The sequence below is a fragment of the Oxyura jamaicensis genome, chromosome 28 (assembly GCF_011077185.1).
Source record: "Oxyura jamaicensis isolate SHBP4307 breed ruddy duck chromosome 28, BPBGC_Ojam_1.0, whole genome shotgun sequence".
Taxonomy (NCBI): Eukaryota; Metazoa; Chordata; class Aves; order Anseriformes; family Anatidae; genus Oxyura; species Oxyura jamaicensis.
In genome coordinates this window covers 1,528,972-1,548,652 of record NC_048920.1, presented here as the reverse complement: position 1 = coordinate 1,548,652, position 19,681 = coordinate 1,528,972, and the positions used below count along the sequence as shown (strand labels likewise).

The following is a 19,681-nucleotide window of genomic DNA, read 5'->3' as shown; positions in this document are numbered from 1 at the left end:
TAACTTTCCAACCTTCCATCAATCCCATGGTCTTTAATTCTGTGTTGTTCTGTAGGCTTCACTCCAGCAGTACCGCAGTAATGCTGGCTCCCCAGCCAACCAGTCTCCCACCTCTCCTGTCTCCAATCAAGGCTTCTCTCCTGGCAGCTCCCCTCAAGTAAGGGACTCTGTGCTTCCACAGGCCTTGCTTCTCGTGTTTGTTTTTAGTTGAGTCTCTCCATTACTGACCCATAGTTGCCTCACTGTAACTGTATGTGCCTCATGCATTCCTGGTGTCTCATCTTGTTTGCAGTTTCATTCAGTTCCAGAGTTTTTCAATAGCTGGTGAATTGCCTTTTTATTGATCAAAGCTACTCGCTTGAGCACTGCTAACACGGTCATTTCTGCGGGGCGTGCTGTGGACAGAACCTCCAGGTAGAGCCCTTTCAATTAGCGATATTGTGGAGGAGCTGACAGGGGTTGGGAGGGCGGGGGAGAGGGAGAAGGAAGCTTGTTAAGTGCCTCCTGTAGCAGGAAAACTTCCTGCAGCACTAAATCTCACTTGTATGGCCAAATGCAGTCACATCAGGACCTTTTTCACATGAGAACATACACTTGGAAAGAAAACATTGCAGAAAATGCTCTTAAAATAAGCAATTTGTGGCTTGAAAGTAACGGGTTAGTGAAAATGTTCTCTTGCATGCCACCTGGTTTTTCTTCCTGTGTATGTATATCCGTACATCCACGTGTCCTACATGCAAGTCTGAGCTCAGTGTGTGTGTAAAAGTGAGAAAGGGAATTTTTATCTGCCAGTTGCAAGACAATTAAAAGCAAGCCTTCTTTAAGGGTGCCCTAATTGTAAGGGAACCAAGTGCGTTTTCAGTACAAAAATAATCTGATGTTCCTGAAATAGATCCACATGGCTGCCCCTTTCCCAAATCCCACCTGTAGAAGCAAGGTGAACAAAACTCTTACAGAGCATCACAACCGAGTCTGAAAATACATTTTCCGTTTCGTCACTTAACGATTAAGGCTGTAAGGAGGATGCTGTCTAAATAAGTGCTGCCCCTTCATGGTTCCAAAGCAGAAGAAGCTTTGTCTCTCCTCGCCATTAGCCAGAGACAGGTCACTGGTAAGCTCAGTAGGAGATCCGAGTGTCAGGACTGTCTGCATTTTCTTAACCCTTGCTTAATTCCTTCTTAACTTCTTCCTTCTGCCTGCTTCTGCCAGTTCTGCTGTGTTCTGTGTGTGGCTCAAAGGAAACACAACCGTACTTCTCTAGGCTGTCACCTAGGGCGAAGCTGTAGCCAGTCTTGCTGCAGATTCTCAGGTCAAGTTGTCACTTGGGCAGCACAGACGATTTTGATGGTGCATTGATTTTCTTTCCCCCTTGACTTCTCAGTAACTCTGGGTTTTGTCCACAGGCTTGTTGCCACTGGTCGCTCCAGAGTACTGGAGCGCAGGGAGTGCTCTCCAGGGGAATGCAGGCTTGGCTATGATTTTACCTGCTGGGCCTGTTTTACTCTGTAAACCCTTGCTTACCTTTTGCTATTTTCAAGCAGGACACCGTAAGTCATGCAAAATGAGAAGGGTTTCTTAATACTACTTAACTTCGGTGTTGTCCTCTTTAAAAGTATCCACACAGTTCTTTTCTTTGGCTGAAATAAAAACACTGCAGCTTTCCTACCTCTGCCAATAAACCAGAAGGTAGCAGCGGAGGGCGAGCTGTCTGTGGCAGTGGACTTCCTGAGGCTGCAAACACAGGTGTGGAGAGAAGCAACGGGGAAAGAAAAAGCTGGGTTGTGACTATGGGGGCAGCTCCCAAATAGCAGGATCCACTAGTCTGCAGAACTATCTGCCACGAGTAAAAGCAGATTGGTTCCAACAGCAGGACGTTCCCATTGTGGCGCAGTCTGGCACTGGCTGGTGCGAGTGGAATCAAGTAGGTGTGACCGGGTAGACGTCTCCCACTTGCTCCTCTTTCTCCAATTAATTTTAGGTTAAGTCATTCTGCAGTGAATCAGTGTGATGTGAGTGACATGCTCTAAAAATAGAAATCTGGGGTTTGATTTTTATCACATACGGTTCATTCACCAGAAGCTTTTTTTTTTTTTCATCCTTCCACATCTCCAAATCTATTTGCTCTCGTGCGTTAGCTGTTTGTTTGTTACATGAAGGGCTTCCTGTTCAAACACGAATTGAAAAGCTCTGCTCGTAGTTCTCAGCTTTGTGTTTGCATGGCTTTTCACTGACGGTGGCTTGTTAATTACTACTGTGCTTTTCTCCTCTAACACCTGGCATACACTTCCAATTAGACAGAGATCTGCTTTTTTTTAGCAGAATGGCTGAATACTGGATAATATGGTATGTATTTTTAGACGAATAATTTAAGCCAGAGGTTGTGTGGTTTTCCTTTTTTCCTTGCAGTCACCACATCATTAACCCAAGGAGATGCACTGTTGACAAAACAGACCTCATCTAGTGTCTCTGTAGGAGATGGTGTTAGCAAGATGTTGGTCAGAGCTGTCAATTAATTATTTTAGGACGCTGAAGTGTTGAAGTAATGACATTTCCAGTTGATTTTCTTCGGGAGATTCGGTGCTTACAAATGTAATAACTGCTGTTCTTCAGGGCTGAGGGAAAACACGGGCTTGTAAGTTTTGTTAGGGGTTCCCAAGGTAGACTCACACAAGTCGGTTTTGGTCTCCTGGTCATTATTTTTCACATTGCCTAAACTTTTTAGCTTGGGAGCAATCCTTAGTGGAATGCAAAAATCTTAGGTGTTGCCCTACTTCTGAGAAGCTCCTGGAAAAATGAGATGTCAAAAATTAAATGAAAAAAGCCCTTACCTTGATTCTCTCTGGAGCTCGCAAATAGGAACTGTGTTTCTGGTGCTGGTCCAAACCAGCTTTGATTTCCGTGGAGTAGGTGACGTCCTGAAGTGCAAGTTTTTCACTAGAGAGTGTTGTAAAACATCGCGCGGTCCTGAAGCCGTGTCTGCTGCTTAAGATGGGAACGATGTTCCCGTGGTAGTGAAGCTGCCTGGTCCTCATCGGCCTGCTCGAGTCAGCTCTTTGCTCTCTACGCTCCATTTTTTTTATGCAGCACCTGCAACGGGTTGAATAGCCTGGAGTCTGAGTAGCCATCAAAACATGCCGATCAAAGTGTAACGGGGCGCCAAGCAAGACGTCAGTGGTTTAAAGAAGGAAAGTGCCCTTAATTTTTTTATTGAAGTATAACTTTGCAGCAGGGCTTTGCTTTCCTCTCATCCGGTGTGATGGGCGATGGTTGGTTGCTTCCTCGCAGCCCTGTCCACAGGGATGGAGCAGCCCCCGTGGTGCTGGGGACCAGTGGGAAGTGGGAAGAGAGGCTTCGAGTTCCCACTTCTACTTCTTTCCGAGGAGGGCACTGAGTAGGGTGTTCGGTTGCAAAGCTGTCGTTTCTGTTCTGCAGTCATAGCCGTGACACACCATAAACGCACAGGAAAGTGAGCTCAGGGAATCAAAACCGTACTTTGTCCATAAAAACCTATCCAGGCCCAGGTTAGTCAGTCGTAAGGATGGGGCGGCTTCATTCAGTGAAACCCTTTCTTACTGAGAAGTCGCTCGATGATCTCTGACAAAGATTCGGAGGTTGTCTGCTGCTATTCCTGACCCTGCCGGTGTCACGCTTCAAAGCACAGCCCCTCGGAGCTCCGCGAGGTTTGTGTTTCAGCTTCCCGACGTTATCCAGCAGCGCCGTTCTGCAGCAAATTTCTCTCTTCTCAAAGTGTGTTCGAACCCTGCCCATGCCCTCACGTGCAGCTGGTGGAAATTCCCTCGCGGCGATGCTCCAGGCGGTTCTGGGATCAAACAGGATCAGCTCAGCAAGGCGCTGTGCAGCACGCGCGGCTCGCGTTCAACTTCAGTGACCTTCCCCACAGAGCCCTGTTCTTGGGCTGTGAATTCCTCCCTTGATGCCACATTTATCCGAAAACGTCCGTCTGATGTGGTAGCTGAGGGTTCTGGCTGGAGGTGGGAAGGGTTCTGCTTGCTTTAAAAATAACAGATTATTGTTTCTTTCATGATAGTCCCCTCTCCTGGAGGTTTCAGCGGTTTTGTGCAAGACTTTCCTTCTTTTCTTTGCATGCAGCCTGCAAATAAAACTGAGATGTGCTACCGATGTAGGAGGAGAATGCTTGAAATGTGACGTGCTGTTTGCTGAGATGATTTTCATGTTCACTGTTGTGGACATCATCCTGTGTTTCCGATCTTTGTTCAATGTTCCTAACTGTGGCGGCTGGCGTAACCGTCCTCGTACCTCCTAGGCTTCTGCTTAATTACATACGCTGCTTAGGTTTTTAAGGAGCAAATTTGTAGCCTTCTTCTTTTCATGTGCAGATAAAGCAGCTGGAAAATGCTATGCAAGGTATTTAACTCCATGCAAATCGGCTCTTATGCACACCATCTCTTATGGATGCTCCGCTGTGAGCTTGCTTGCGATGGTTTGAAATCAGGAGCGATCTCTTTGCGGTTCCTCTTCTTTGTGGCAATTCTCTGGGGTAGTGCTGAGGGTTATTAAAAAAAAATACCGACCTAAAATTCTTGGTCACCTTTAGAATAACCGGTAAACGATGGAGAATCACTGGTAAACGATTGTTGTAGAGCAGAGAGTAAAATTAGCGAGGCTGTACAATTCCTGCTGAGATTCTTGTCTATGAACCGCTGCTCCCATGCTCTGCTGGTCCTTCTCGTTAACTTTTCTGATCTTCAGCTAAAGCGAAACGACTGTGAAATGTCCATTTTGTTCCGGCACGTTGTTGGCTGGGCGAAGCTGGCTGTTAAGCGGACACCAGGCTGCGGAGGCAGTGAGTTAGCCGCTCCCTGTGTGCTGGCGATCAGCTTTGCATCGCGTTTCCAACGCGCGGTTTGCTTCTGTCTGGGTTCGTCCGCCACCAAAGCAAAGAAGCTCACCAAAAAGCTGCGGTTGCAGAGTGGTTTTTATTTCTCGTCTTACCTAGCGCCCTCGTCTGTACTCATCAGTCAGAAGTTTTGTGTGTCGTATGTCCGCCGTGAGGAAGTTCGTTTGGTTTGCCTGACTGTATTTTTGTGCTTAACGAAGGGCAGCGTAACGTGGAAGGATTTGTGTGTTGGAGGGAAGCGCTGAGCATTTATGGACTTGGTGGTGGCTAGAGGTCGGTAACAGAGCGGGGCACTGCTAATAACTCCTGAGAAGCATCGGTTGGAAGGCTCGAGTCACTTGCACGCCGTGGGTACCTCTGTTTGTGAGATTTTTGCACCATAAAGACTCTGTTTTGTTTTCAGCATTCTTCCATTCTGGGGAGTGTATTTGGTGACTCCTATTATGATCAGCAGATGACAGCTAGGCAGGCTAATGCCCTATCCCATCAGGTGAGCAAATTCATCTCAGATTTTCAGCTATGTTTCGGCCACTTTCAGCTTAAAGTAAATATAATTCAACTCCTGATTATTTTATGTGATAGCACATTTTGTCCTTTTAAGTTTACCTCTCATTTTTAGTTTGCAATACTTAGGGGCTTCTTTTTTTTTTCCTCCTCCCCCTTCTTCTTCCCCCTTTCCTCCCTCTTAGCCAACGCAGCAGATGTTTTTCAAGGTGTTCTGCCAAGATTATTGGATTAGAAATAATGAAGATAAATAAATACAGACATTTCTGGCTGTAGCCACATTTGGGAAGGGTTCACCTGTATGTGCTAACAATGTTTACTCCTGAAATTGGCAAACAACTCCTGTACAGTACCAAAACCTAGCAGGCAGACCTGCGCCCTCGTTGCTTTGGCCAGCCGGTGCGTTGACTGACTCAGCTGTTAAATACGCTCTGGTAGCAGGTAAAAATGAGATGGCTTCCGAGAGACAGCGCTTGATGGGCAGATACCTGAGTTAACGGCGTGAATTGCTTCATTTATTTATTTATTTTACCTTGCTTTAAAGCTACCTTTTCTTTCGTTCTTCCGATAATGAAAGCAACGGTTTTGTTTTGGCATCCATTCTCCCCTCATTTCCCTGCACTCTGAATCTGGCAGTGAAGTATTCTGGAAAGTTAAGTGAAAATAGACCGTATTTTGATCAACAAAACCTAAAGATGAATTTGTTTGCCTGTCTTTCTCAACTCTACTTCCCATGCTTGAGCTTTGTAAGTTATTTTTGCTGTGTTTCTTGACGGTTGGAAGTAATCATTTCCTTTGTGCCTTGGTCTTCAGCTCGAACAGTTTAATATGATAGAAAACGCCATTAGTTCCAACAGCCTGTACAGCCCTTGTTCCACCCTTAACTACTCCCAGGCAGCCATGATGGGACTTACCGGCAGTCATGGCAGCTTGCAGGACTCGCAGCAGCTGAACTACTCCAGCCACGGAAACATCCCCAACATCATCCTTACAGGTAAGGACACCGCCGACTTACCAGCCGAGTAAAACCACCCCGGTGCTGGATTTTGTCTTCGTTGTGCAACGTTAGCAGCGAGGCAGGAAAGGCAAAAGGGTGTTGTCACCTCTGAAGGTGGTGTTTCACCTCGTGTAGATGTCCACGAGTGTTACGGTCTGGCGTATTTCCTGAGTATTTCAGGGGAGCCTGACGGCTCGTGTTTAATCCCAGCGAGCAGGCAGAGCATTCAGCAGCAGCACTGTCTCACAGAGCTCCCCTGCCTCTGAAGTTACTGCCTCCCCTGCCTTATTGAGGGAGGAGCTCTGAAAGCTGAACTTTTTCCTCTGCTGCTCCTTTCCAGCTTGCCAACAAAGGATTTTTTACCGTTACATATGGTAGCGAATCTGGTCATGGTTGGACATTTGGAAACAACAGTTTCTGCACGGATCACTGAGAAACCTGTACTTTAATCCATATTTCAGCCCAGGGCTCTTGCTGATTAGAATTGTGTAAATTGGTGTTTTTGTTCCTAAACCTCAGGGAGAGAGAAGAACCTAAAGTGACGCCAGTTTGTAGCCCCCAAATGTCTATAGATGATCGCTGCTTTGTGTTGGGTCATTATGACAGCTTCAAAATGCTCTGACAAATCTGTAATTCATCCAGCTGGAGATGAGGATAGATTTTTCTCGTCTGAACTCTAGCCTTCAATAAATTATTCCAGGATTTTTGCAAGCTGTATTATCACTTCATCTAACTTTTCTGCCTGGAGAATACGTGTTTGCTAAGGCCGACCAGTACCTCTCTCTTCCTCTTCCCCACAGTGACAGGAGAATCTCCTCCCAGCTTATCAAAAGAACTGACCAGCTCTTTGGCAGGAGTGGGCGATGTCAGCTTTGACACGGATTCCCAGTTCCCTCTGGATGAACTCAAAATTGACCCTTTAACCTTGGATGGACTGCACATGCTGAATGACCCAGACATGGTCCTCACCGACCCCGCCACAGAGGACACGTTCAGGATGGACCGGCTGTGAAGCGTGGACACCAGGAGCTTGGGAACGGCGCTCGTTCCTGGCGCCCAGCCGAACTAGAGAGTCCCATGGGTCAGTCGTGTCAGAACAGGGGTTACCGAGAGCGGTAGCTCTGTCCTGTACGACGTGTACAATGAGTAAAGCTTGTCGTTCTAAGCTTGCAGCGCTGCAGACCCCTACTCCCTGTCGAGCCGTATTTCACCCCTTACCCACTCGTTGCCATTAATGAGTAAGGAGTTTTCCATCAGCCTTCTCCTCTCCAGAGCCCCCCCTTCCCCCCACCAAAGCTCCAGCGTTCAGTTGTCAATTTATCCTTTGCACTAGGAGGGGGTGTTTTCGGGCAGGCGAGGAAGGTCCAGAGCCGAGGGTAAAGAGATTCTTCCTAACGAACCAAACCGTTGGCTGCTGCTTGGGACGGGGAAAGGAGCCGAGGACTGTCCCCCCCTCTCCCCCCACCGATTCGAAAGCAAATCTCTGCGTTGCCACCCTCCGGGAGGGGCTGGGGGAGCTTCTGCGGTTTTGACTCTGCTTCGTGACAGCTGCTTTGTAGAGTAAAACGCTTCTTCCTTTATCGATATGCCATGTTCGTTTCCAGGTCCGCTCCCCTGACTGTCGTCCTGCACCCACTGCCTCTTCTCGTGCCCTGAGCAAACTCGTGTCCTTGGCAAAGCGGAAAAGCAGCCGGGCAGCCCCACGGCCTCTTGTAGCCGGCTGGTCAAAAAGGCGACTGTAAACACTATTTTCAAAGCTTTTTTTAACAAATATATATGTAATATATATATTTCTATATATGTATACATATATATAGCATTTCTGAGCACACAAAAAAGTACTATAATTCATTACTTGATTAGCACGGAGGAAGGATCAGAACATTTTAAAGCAGCTAAAAGAATATCGGAGACTAACTTGCAGAGTATATTCCTAACGTTACTTTGTGAGAGATTCCTGGGCAACAGGAAGGGCATTTCTGTAGCAATGCCTGGCTCAAATCATCGTGATGACTATTTTTTATTTTTTATTCGTATTCATTACTTATTCTGTTACCATTATTTATGATTTTTTTTTTTATTTAAGTACTTGGATATTAGCAAAGTAGCTAAACTACATACAGCCAGTTGAAGCACTCTACGTAATACTTGTACAGTACATCTTTCTGTGTTTTTATTCCAGAAATATATTATATATATTATATATATAGGTATTTTTAACTAACTGGAATTTTAAACAGATGTTGAGCAGAAGCAAGGAAGCCCAGGGCAAGCCTAGATGTTTCCCTCTTACATAGCTGAGACAGGGTGGCAGGAACTTCAGCATTCCTTCTTTCACCCTGGGGAAAAACCAGCTTGTTCCGCAGTGAAACTGTACTGTATCCTTGGGCAGGTTGAGATTCTGTTAAATTCGTAATAGACTATTTCTGCTAGTCCTCGTTAAGATTCTGTGCTGCGGTAAAACGGAATGGTGAGAGGCACTGTATCCATGGCAGATTGACAAAGAAAAGAGAAAAAACTCATGGACTGAGTTGGCGATTTCACTTCAGTATCACGGCTGAACGTAGGGTGATTCCCAGCTCCCTGTACTTGGGACTTTATCAGATGTGAAATACGTGTCTAAGGATTTATCGAGAGCCCGGTAGGTGTAGGGAAGTTACCGGGGCGCTGTTTAAATGCTGGCAGCACTGCGCTGTAACCTGCACGCCAACAGACCCCGTAAGTGCGCTCCCGTCTCACCAGAGTTAGGAATTAGCATTGCTTTGAGTGTCATTAACAAAACAAAAATGACTTTGTGCATAACGCCCCGAATGGGAGGTTAATGGATAGCAGAGGAAGTATTTCCATGCAGCAGGGGGTGAACACCCACAGCTATTTTTGTTAAATACAGCCTCAGTAAAAGAGCTGGGGTTTGGTTTACTTCCAAGACGCGTTGTTTTGTTGTTCCCCGTGCCCATCCCTGGCATGGGAGTTCCACATCTGCTCTCTTTTGACTCAGTCTGCATCACCTGAATTTGTGTTTTGTCTAAAGTCGTCTCAGTTCTCTCTCAGCTGTCATTTTTCTAAGCAAAAAAAAAATCCCCTCAGCACTTCCACCTGGCCTCCCTGCCCCGTTCCCCTCGAGAAGGATTTTCTTGCTGTTTTCAGCAAGCGATGCGGAGGAGCTGGACTGCCCTTAATGAGTTATACTAGGTTTCTGTGTGCTTCCAGAAATCTGTGGGACGCCGTCCTGAGATTCATGCAAACACTGCTGAGCAGAATCGTTGTTGGGATCTCTCTAATTCGGGTGCGTGTTTGCTCACGTCTGTGCCATTAGTTGACCATTTGCACTAAAAGTATTTTCCTTTAGATCTCCTTGCTTACCTGTGTCGTCGTCTTTTGTTCCTTCCCCTGCAACTGAGAGGTTCTCCTGCATCTTCGTTGAAAACGTTTGTTAGGACTCACCCCCGTAGTACACGCTAACTCCTGATGTCTGCTTATTTCAGATTGCTAATGCTTTTTCAATTTAAGAAAAACAAACAAAGAGGTAGCTTCGAACAGAAGGATACCCAAAAAGAACAAGAGTGTGTGGGCACAGGTGACTCGGAGTCCTTTGCTTTGAAACAGCCGAAAGGTACAGTGCGAGTCGGATGCGCTTCGTGCGGTTCACGTAGTCTCTTTGACAGTACTGTTAGTTCCTCGATGGGATTTGTCTGTATCGCTCTCTTGTTCCAATGACTCTCATGCATGTAAATTCTTGTTTGTGATCTATTTTTTTAAAACCAGAGTCACTTCAGAATGAAGCATCCAAGTAGGAGATCAGATTCCGAACTGGAGACTTTTACAGGGAGCTGTTGCTAAATGCTACCTTCTAATTTTTTTTAAAAACTACATGTGTATATAAGAGATCTTGTTTATTAGACTTGTAAGTAGACATTTAAAATGGCCTTAATTTAAAAATAACACGTCTGGATGCAACCGTCAAAATTAGGGACCATCTAGCTGAGAGAAATACAGGTTTTGTTCCTCTCTTGTGGGGCAAACGGAGAAGGGTGCTTGGAGAGTGGGAAGAAGATGAAGTCATCGTGGGAAGCAGATGACGGCCGTGTATGAAAATGTGCTTCATCTCTTGAGCCCCGGTAGCGGGCAGGCAAGCTGCTTTCATTACTGACCCTTTGAGAACCGGAGCAGTTCTTTCAACAGCTCTTGCATTTTGCTTCCCAGAAGGCCAGTTTCTTGACAGCGTCGTGTACGAGCTGCGCTTCGGAGGGGTTTTTCTCCCCCTCAAAAGTTACATTTGTCAGTGTGTATGCATGAGGCTGGTTTTAAAGCAAAACCAATGGGAATTGGTCAAAACGTAAGCGTGGAGCGGATCCGCGGTGTTTTGGGAACAAGCGATAATATTTAAAAACCTCTTAGCACAGTTTTCATTTTCAATTGCGTGGAAAAGGGCGAGAGCTGTTGGGAGCGGTTGGCCCTCACAGACCAGGGATGGATGAGAGCAGAAAGAAAAACCATCACTTGGCAAAAAGAGAAAAGAAAAAGGAAAAAAAAAAGTATTATTTGTCACTTTTTCAGCTAAATCTTGAAACTGTCTGGTGTCTCAAAGGGTTACTGTCCAAACATACCTGCTGAATGAACCCTCCCCCTCCCTACATGTGTTTTTTTATATATATAAATATATATATTAAAAAGTTCCCAAGCTAGACTGTTGCATTTGCCAATACAATGGGGAATTAATAGGAATAAACTTTCAGTGTATAAAATACTGTGACTTTCAAAAGACAAAACAGACTTCTGCTGTTCCTTGCAGCGCAGGTGGGGGGGGGGGGGGGGGGGGCCCAGGCTCTCGTCGTTGTACATAGCAGTCTGCGTTCCCATGAATCTGCACAGGCCGAGTTGAGTCCTTCTCTGTGCTGCATGTGTGACCGACCGCAGGCAGCACCCAACCCGTCAGCTCACTACTGCTTCTGCATGTCAGTGAACACTTCGCCAGCGATCTTTGACTGTGCAAAATCCTTCCTGTACAGAGAACCGTGGAGTTCTTCCTTTTCGTTTGGTTTTTCTTTTTTATTATTATTTTCTTTCAAAGAGGGGAAAAGGTTTCCAGAAAGAGGCTGCAAATTAATCAAGGAGATTAGTAATGATTTGTACGTTTTATCACCTTTTTGAAAAGTCGATTGGATTGAGTTTCTAAAAAAGCGTGCCCGAGAAACCCTGGTGCAAAGCCACGCGCCAGAAACGCTTCCAGCTTTCAGCTGAGAGGAAGCCTCTGAGTGTCTGTAAGAGCAGCGCCTGATAACGCAGAATTGTTCAAACACCCTTCAAAAATTAGGTCTTGGCAGTGTCCGTTTCTAAAAACTTGCATTTCTGTAGGGAAAAAAAAATACTTAAGGCTGGAGATCTGCCCCTTACCGAGCATGGTACTCGCCTTGGAAACCCCCTCTGTACCGTAAGGAAGAGGAAAGCCCCCTCGTCGTACCCTAGGTTAAGTTGTATGCTGTGCTTTCAGGAGAAAAGCGTTTATTCCTCTGACAAATGGAACCCCCGTCACTGTGATGGCAATGTGAAAGCGCAGGTAGCGTTTGTTACACGTGTATGTTCTTTTTAAAAAACAAAAAAGCGGGAAAAAAAAAACATTTGTAGTGTTCCTGTTCTTTGTATTTTTAGTTGCATATTATTTATACTGCGCAGTGTAGGCATGGATTGCATGTCAGTTTTCTATGCGGGCACCATGACGACATTATAACTGTGTATTATAAATCATTTTTACCTTTTTAAACAGAATCATTGTGTGGAATTTCTATACTGCAAAACAAAACACTACATTACGTACAATATTCATTTGTGTTATTTATTTTCTTTTTGTGGGGGGGAGGGGGGTGGTTTTAACTGTGGTGTATATTGCCTTATGTGGGCTTGACCAATTTTATCAAAATAAAGGCCTAAAGGGGTAAAATATGTTTACTGTTTTCTTCAGTAAATGGACTTGGGGCTGCCATAGAGGCAACTGCAGGGAAAGTACACGGTAGAGAGCGTAACAAGGAAGCACAGAAACTCTGGATAGAAAGGAAACGTCGCTGTGTCGTGCTGACCGCAGGTAGTGAGGAGTGCTGCTCTGGGAAGTGGTTCAAGTCTTACTTGTCATCTTCACGTTGGTAATTGCCTGATGAGCACCAAGAGCCTGGTCTAACCCTGTCAGATGCATCCGCTGTGAGTCCCCCGCTTCTTTTAGGAACCTAATAGCGGTCTGCTTTTGGACCAGCGGTGAAACCTCTTCTCGCCTGACCTAACGCTGCAGAAAACGGACAGCGCAGATGCTTTGCTCTTTGTTTGGTGCCGGTTTTCTGCTTTTTGAAGTACGAAGAGTCTGTGTGAGCACTGGGGGTTTCTGAAGGTCCCGGGTAATGAGAGCAAGGCAGAGGAAGAGCAAGAACAGGTGCCAGCACCCTCCTTTCAGGTTAGGATGCAGCGTGTGCAGCGAGGCCCGTGTGTTACGGAGCCAGCAGGAGCCGTCCCTGCGTGCTGCCTCTCGGTGTACGTGGCGCTTCGACTTCCCTCCTGCGCTTTGTTTTTTTTAGAGCAGGTGTAGAGCCTCCCGCCCTTGGCTTTCAAACACGGTGAATCCGTTTTGCCCTGATGGGTTTTGTGTCTGCGTCGCGGTGCCAACAGCATCGTGGTGATGCTCTTTGCTCTGAGAGCTGGGTTTGGACGACCACAGCGGGATGGCAGCGTGGGGGGCCCTGCGTTCTCATGGGCTGTTGTTGTTACTTCTGTAACATCCTGGGTGAGTTGTTGGGTAACTAGATTTCTGCCTGAATTTCAGCCTTCCACGGTTATTGCTGTTTTCCAGGCATGGCTGCAGTGAGGAGCTTTCTGGCACAATGCTCGTGCTGGGGTAAACGCTCAGTAGGGCTGTAGAGGGGCTGCGGCTGCATTCAGCACAGAGAAAGAGAGAACTGAGCAGCTGCGTTGCGTTAGACAGAATGCAAGTGCCAGAGTATTTCTTCGTGTGTTGAGCTGCTGGGCTGTGCTGGCGGCAGGTCTGTTAGTTCCTGAATTTCAGTGGGGAGAAGCGGGTGGCTCTCGGGTTTGTGTTGTCCAGCCGGGTCCTGGAGAAGATTTTCCCATCTCGTGCTCGCTGCGGCCGCGCTCCCCGGCTGTCTGCAGTAACTGTCCGCGCTGTGCCGTCTGCAGCGGGGCGGTTTGCCGTTGTGCGTGTTACAAGGGAAAAGGCAGGTGACCTGCTGGGAAGGAGCCTGGTGCAAGCTAGAGAGCTGGGAGGGTTTACAGAAAATACCTTGCCTGGTTCACGCAGGCTACTGGAACCAAGTGATGAACTCTGCATGGGGGGAAAACTGACAGAATTGTGAGCGGCGTGCGGAGCTGCGTCTGTGTGTGTCCCACCCTGCAGCTGGGGCTTGCGGAACAAAAACCAGGGCGAAAGTGCTCGGCGGTGACTCCCGGCCCTGGAGCCAGCAGCAGCTGTTAGGAAGCTGTCACTGCGGTGTCTGCGTTTCCCTTAATGCTGTGCCTGCCACAGGTACTCCTGTCACCGCTGTCACATACGCGAGACGCCGCTCTCACAGTGACAATACTTCAGACGTTTTCTTACAGCATGATGATAAGGATGGAAATGGAGATGACAGGTTAGACTGTTTTACTCCTTAATTTTGCCTGCCTGCAGCCTATACAAACTTCTGAACTACTCCTTGTTAAATTTGCAGGTAGTATTTCCTCTTGGTGGCTGATGTGTTCAAACAAGACCAATGAACCTATCAGCAGAACAGCTAATCAGAGTGTTTGTGGGAGCTACGTGTGGGGACGTGCTGCTCCAGGGCTGAGTTACATTTTCTTGCCATTCTTTCCAGTTTTTAGGAAACTGATGTGTCATTGAAGTAGGGCCTATATTAAACTAGTTTGTTTTAGAGTGTGGACACGTTGAATTTAATTTGTCACTAGTCGCATGCTCCTTTCATTGAGCTCAAAACTAAAAATAACGATTTGAACAGTAGCTCTGGTTGGGAACATTAATTATCTACTCCAGGTAGCTGCGTTGTAAGCGAACGGTTTTATCCATGTGCGAGGGGAGCACTTCATCTGAGCTGGTGTAAGAAATCCTCCCCTTTAATAAACAAGCTTCTCCTGCGCTGCCCGACGGGAGATTGGGAACAGGCAGCAGAGCCAGGGATGTTCCTCGGATGTCCCTGTGCTCACCGGGGAACCTGTTCCTGCCTGGGTGCCTTGGGGCCAGCGGGCGCGATGGCGTTTCAGCTGCTAGGCACCGATTCCCCTTGAGCAGGCTGATGTCAAGAGGCTGGATTTTTTTCCTTAAAACCCTTTTTTGACCAAGTTGTCTCCTTTGCTTTGAGCTAATGGTCGGGAATGAGCAGTGTCGAGCCTTTGCTCTTGGTTAGTGTGACCGCAGCTGAAGGAGGTTGGCTGGGATGAGAGGCTGGAGTCTGGGCAACCTTGTGTGCATCGGCGCTTTGGCAGTCAGGGCACCGGAGACTTTGCTTTGTATTTTGCTTCTTCGTTGTGCTTTTTAAGCTTGTCCAGGTGCTGTCTGTTTAGGAGAACTTTGTGTACACGTGTCCGTGCCTGCCTACTCACCTAGAAAAAGCGGATTTACAACCAGCAGTACTTGTGTGTCCCTTTGGTGGCTTTCCTGTCTTGCAGCATAAACCTGAACTCAAAGTGTGCTTTGCTTTCAGTTTTAGAAGTGGAGGCTTTGTAGTCAGACGACCTGAGCTAGGGGTGGACTCATTTGCTGGAAACTGTGGCAGAAAGCTCCGAGGGAGGGCACCAAACCTGGGTGAACGTGAGGAGCAGGAGAGGAGGTAGCGGTGACGTTTGTCTGAAGAACTTAACCTGGGGTCTCCGTGGAGCTGGCTCGGTAAGGTTTGTGTCTGCCAAAGTGCTCCCTAGGCATACCCCGGTTTTGAGTTAGCAGGCATGTTTGTGTTAGCGTGGCTTTTGTTGCTCTTAAAATAGTTGTTGTTTAGTATCTGTTAGATCAAGTTTTTGTTTTATAGCATGTAGTTGGTACATTTCTCATTTTTATGTGGCACATGAGTCGGATGAAGTGGACCTTGCTGTGTTAGAGACCCGTGGGTGTTTAACATGCTGGCAGATGAGTGAAATGACAACTGCTTTCTTACAGTATTTTACTCTTCTACTAAATGTTTTCAAAGCCCTCGGAGGCTTGGGGTGGGTGGGAGGGCAGTTAAACAACATGAATCTTATCTAGATTTCATTTCCTGGTCTACCTTAGAATATCCGTCAATAAGGTAGGACAAACAGACCTCAGATTGCGACAGACAGCTCTCAGCATGTGAATCACGAGACTGCCGAAGTGGTCACAAATTCTCCCTCCCTGCTCTTGTCCCTGGAAAATTTGCTCTTCGAGCAGGAGCTCCATTTGAGCCTTACAGTAAGATGCTTAACAAAGGCGGCATCACCCAGCTCTCAGACGTGTACGAAAATGTGACAAAACCCAAATAATCGGTGCTTCTGCTGGAGAAATGCAAGTCTCAGAGATTGTACAGAGAGGGTGAGACTGCTTGTCCTACACCGAGTCCATTCAGGCTCATTTTTGTGATTTGCACGGGGCCAAACGTTCTCAGGACTTGACACTTCTGCCAGAGCAGAACTGCTCGCTGCATGACGGTTTCCACTTGTATTTTAAATGTCTAAAAGATTCTGTTTGCTGCTTCCTTTGGGAGGTGATTCGGTGCGGTGCGAGGAAAGGAAGGGAGGGGATTGATCTGTATCATGTTGCTGTGAGGTTCCAAGTCTATAAAACGCTCTCTAGTGGAACTGCTGTGTGACAGCACGTACATCAAATAGAAATTTCTCTATAAGCTCTGGTTCATGCAGTTTTTCGGTATTGAGTATAATTACAACCGCATGCAGATAAAAGCTTTTATATCCATCGAAGGGCACCCTTTTCTGCAAGTAAGCTGGGAGGTTTTTTAATTGCGGTTGAGATTTCTAAGTAGGAATACGCAGAGTTACAGGAAAATGCGCATTCTGCCCCTGAGAATGTTGTTATTCGTTACCACATGCAAACTTTGCTAAATCTTTAAAGATTAGTCTGAGACCTGTGCAGATTCATCCACCCTTCAGCTCTTCCCGTAAATGTGCAATAGGAGTTCTTCCCTCAATGAGCTTAAATTGTCCTAATTGACTAATGGTGAAGGGAAGCCTTGGATAAGGCTTCAGCTCGTGGTAAGAGGTTTCTGTTTGTAATGAATCTTGACTAAATCTGTGAAAGTAGGGCAGGGTTTTCAGATGCGAAGTCAGTCTGAGCTAGTCTCATTTAAAGAGCAAAGTACAAAGGGATACACTGGCAAAGTGCTGTTGGCTCTCATTAGGGACATCTGCTTTCAGAACGCTGCATCTTACTCTGCCTTTTGAACTGCTGTATCTGTACAGTGAAATGTAAAGTTCATTTGTACATGTCCTATGGATTATTCAATCCGATTTTTTTATACTGTGGTTTAGAAAAAAAAGGGATGAAAGGTCTCCATTTGTAAATCAAATTTAGGAGCTGGTTTCTGCAACTGTAGTAGTGGAGTGTCAGTATTTCCTTCAGAAATTTCACAGGCTTAAACTTGCTCATAGAAACTGAGTTGAATTATACAAAGGGCAATTTTTTAATTCAACAAAATCTGCTCTGGCTATTTGTCAAGAAAGAAAAGCAAGCAGTTATCCAATATCCTTGCTTATGCGTAATATTACAAGCCTCCATTTGAAAGGAAAAGATTAAGCTTGGCTCAATTTTGGAATTTCTAAGGCGTTAAATATAGAGAAGATAAATAGGTAAAACTTCTGTTCTTGCAGAGTAGATGATGAACATAAAAAGTTACGTGATAATATTTATGGGGCAAAATGTTGGGGGGGATAGGGCTCGCTTAAACAAAACTTCCTGTACTTACTGGATCCTGAATATTCATGGCATGAGCATCTACCCAGGAGATAACTGTGTATAAATATACTGTATACACATCCACCGATCTTTGGTCAGCATTATACAGCATAGTAATTAAAATATTGTATTTCAGTCAGCTATTAGCTAATAAGACAGTAGATATTGAGGTTTTATTTGGGGAGGAATTAGAACTTTTAGGTACCTTTACTTGTTACCTTAACAGAGCCCCCATCTGTGGAAGGATTCCTTATAGAAGAAGTGGAAGTAAAATGTATTAGTACTTACGAAGGGAAAGTTTGATTTTAATAAACTTAAATACAGCTGCTTTTGGCAGCTTCTCTCACAGACTGGCAGCTAAAAACAACTTTATGTAGTTTGTTGAGCTTGGGGAAAAATGTCAGATTTATGCATTTTCAGAGACAGTATAATATACTGTTCTTTACAAGTTAACTTTTTCTATTAAAATAATTTGTGGATTATTTCACTGATATATGCAATCCTATATTCAGCTACAGTGTTGGTGGCACAGAACTCTGGAAAAATTGTCCCTGCGACATAAAAGTTTTATTTATTGTGTTTTTCTATAGGTAAAGTGGAAAACTGAAGTTGGCTTTAAGTGTTTGCAATCTGAGAAATGATGTGAAAAAGCAGCTCAACTAAATGTACATTCTTTTCAATCTTTTCTTTTTTGTGTGAAGGCTTTTGTCTTTGTATCTTTGCATTATTTGTAAATGAAATGTAATAAAAGTTCAAATGTTTTTGTCTCTGGCTGCTTAGCTTTTTCTTATTTTTGTTTGTTGTTTGTTTGCTTTCTGACTGAAGGTTTTCAGTGTTGAAATATTAGTGTTTTCAGTGCTCGTGTTTATAAAGAAACAGCAAAATTGAATTATTTTGGCTATCTGGCTTCTTCCAGCTCTGAAAACTGAACTCCATGTTAGTCTTCATGAAGGAACTGCGGTGATCTCAAAGATGGCAAGCACTGTGCTGAGTCTCAGACTGTCAGCTGGCTCCAGAAGGAGTCCCTGAGCTGTTAAGCGTGTTGGTGACAGTGTAACGCCTGTCTCTGCTTTTAGGTCAGAGGCTTGGTCACGTCCTGGACTGCTGCATAGTTTCAGAGCATTTTAGGAGAAGGAGAGTCTGTCTCCTACATGTGAGTTGTTAGATTTTCTGAAAGCAAATGAGCATGTAAATGTGCACACGGGCCTGATGAGATCATCACGCATGCATGCTGGAACAAGTGGGTGTAGCTCTCACTGCAGTCAGCCTTGCGTTACAGTGATCATCACGGTAGAGGTAAGTGGAGGCAGTGATGCAAAAAAGTCGTATCCTACCAAGACAGCGCTCATCTTTGTCTGAGAATGACCAACTCCCGCAGCTTGGGCAGTTGTTGCACGTGTTTTGAATGGAACTCGTCTTTTTCTGATACTGTTGTATGCTTCTCTGTGGGAAAGGTTCGTCTGCGATCAGCATTCTGACCTAAGGGACGGGCGTGCTGGGCAGAAAGCTGTCGTTCTGGTTCAGTGTTCTGTGTGAAGCATAATTACGTCGATCGCAGCAAGGCTGAGTAAACGCGTGATAGGTTTCAGTGTGAGTAAAAGGTGGATGTTTAGCTGTCAGCATGGTAACATGCCATCTCTGGCCACCTCAATTTTAGAATCAGTTTCTTAGAAGCTATATAACATCCCTGGAGTACTTAAAGACATTTTGTTTGGTTTAGCGTTGTACTTTGGACTGACTCATCTGCATTTCTTCCCCTTGGGGAAAGGGCGGCTTAGGGGCTATTTTCCTGGCAGTCTCAGAACTGTGAATGGAGATATTCTCTAAGCGCTGTGATAAGCAAGCGAACAGTCTAAATGAGCCTGCAAAACCAACGTTCTTTTTGCCTCCAGAATGCGAAATTCAGATACGGATAGCTGTGGAGACCTGTGCCTGGTAAAACGCAGCGTTTGCTCTAAGCTGTCCCGGAGGAGAGGAAAGGTTTGTTCACACCTAGCGTGCTAGGTAAGTCAGGTAGAAACATCTCGCAGAAATTGACTTGTATTCTCTCTTTAGGCAGACTGGAATGCTGCGAGGTAACTGTTTAGCTGGAAAAGGCTGGGGTCACAGAATTGCAGGATTTAAGACTTCCCAGGTTACCAACTACAGAAGCTCTTTGTGAGTGTCTGCCTTACCCAGCTCGAGTGAGCACCTCTTAATAGTAACGGCTTCAGTTCTTCCTGGTTCCTCAGCTATGTGCTGGACTCCTGGCATGGTGTCATAAGACAGACCAAGTGTAAAGCCTTCGCTTACCACTTTGCAACTAGCTGCCACTAATCAGCAAGAACGGGTAGGACAGTCTAGCTAGCGGGAGTTTCTTGAATGAAGATGTCTCCCTGTGTATTTGTACTGC

At 45.7% G+C, this 19,681-nt stretch overlaps 1 protein-coding gene across 5 annotated transcripts in view; it reads left to right on the top strand.

Moving 5' to 3' along the window:
* The window catches only part of CRTC1 (CREB regulated transcription coactivator 1), a 52,740-nt gene extending 34,680 nt beyond the window's left edge, over window positions 1-18,060 (top strand). For 2 of the 5 annotated variants that reach the window (XM_035348060.1, XM_035348061.1), the window contains 4 exons: window positions 56-157; window positions 5,283-5,369; window positions 6,197-6,377; window positions 7,181-18,060. In XM_035348060.1, the coding sequence (XP_035203951.1) occupies window positions 56-157; window positions 5,283-5,369; window positions 6,197-6,377; window positions 7,181-7,392 (582 nt within the window). In that variant the 3' untranslated portion in view covers window positions 7,393-18,060. The remainder of the gene's footprint in view (window positions 1-55; window positions 158-5,282; window positions 5,370-6,196; window positions 6,378-7,180) is intronic. The other 3 variants (XM_035348064.1, XM_035348062.1, XM_035348063.1) reach the window with 2 other exon arrangements.
* The last annotated feature ends 1,621 nt before the right edge of the window (window positions 18,061-19,681 follow it).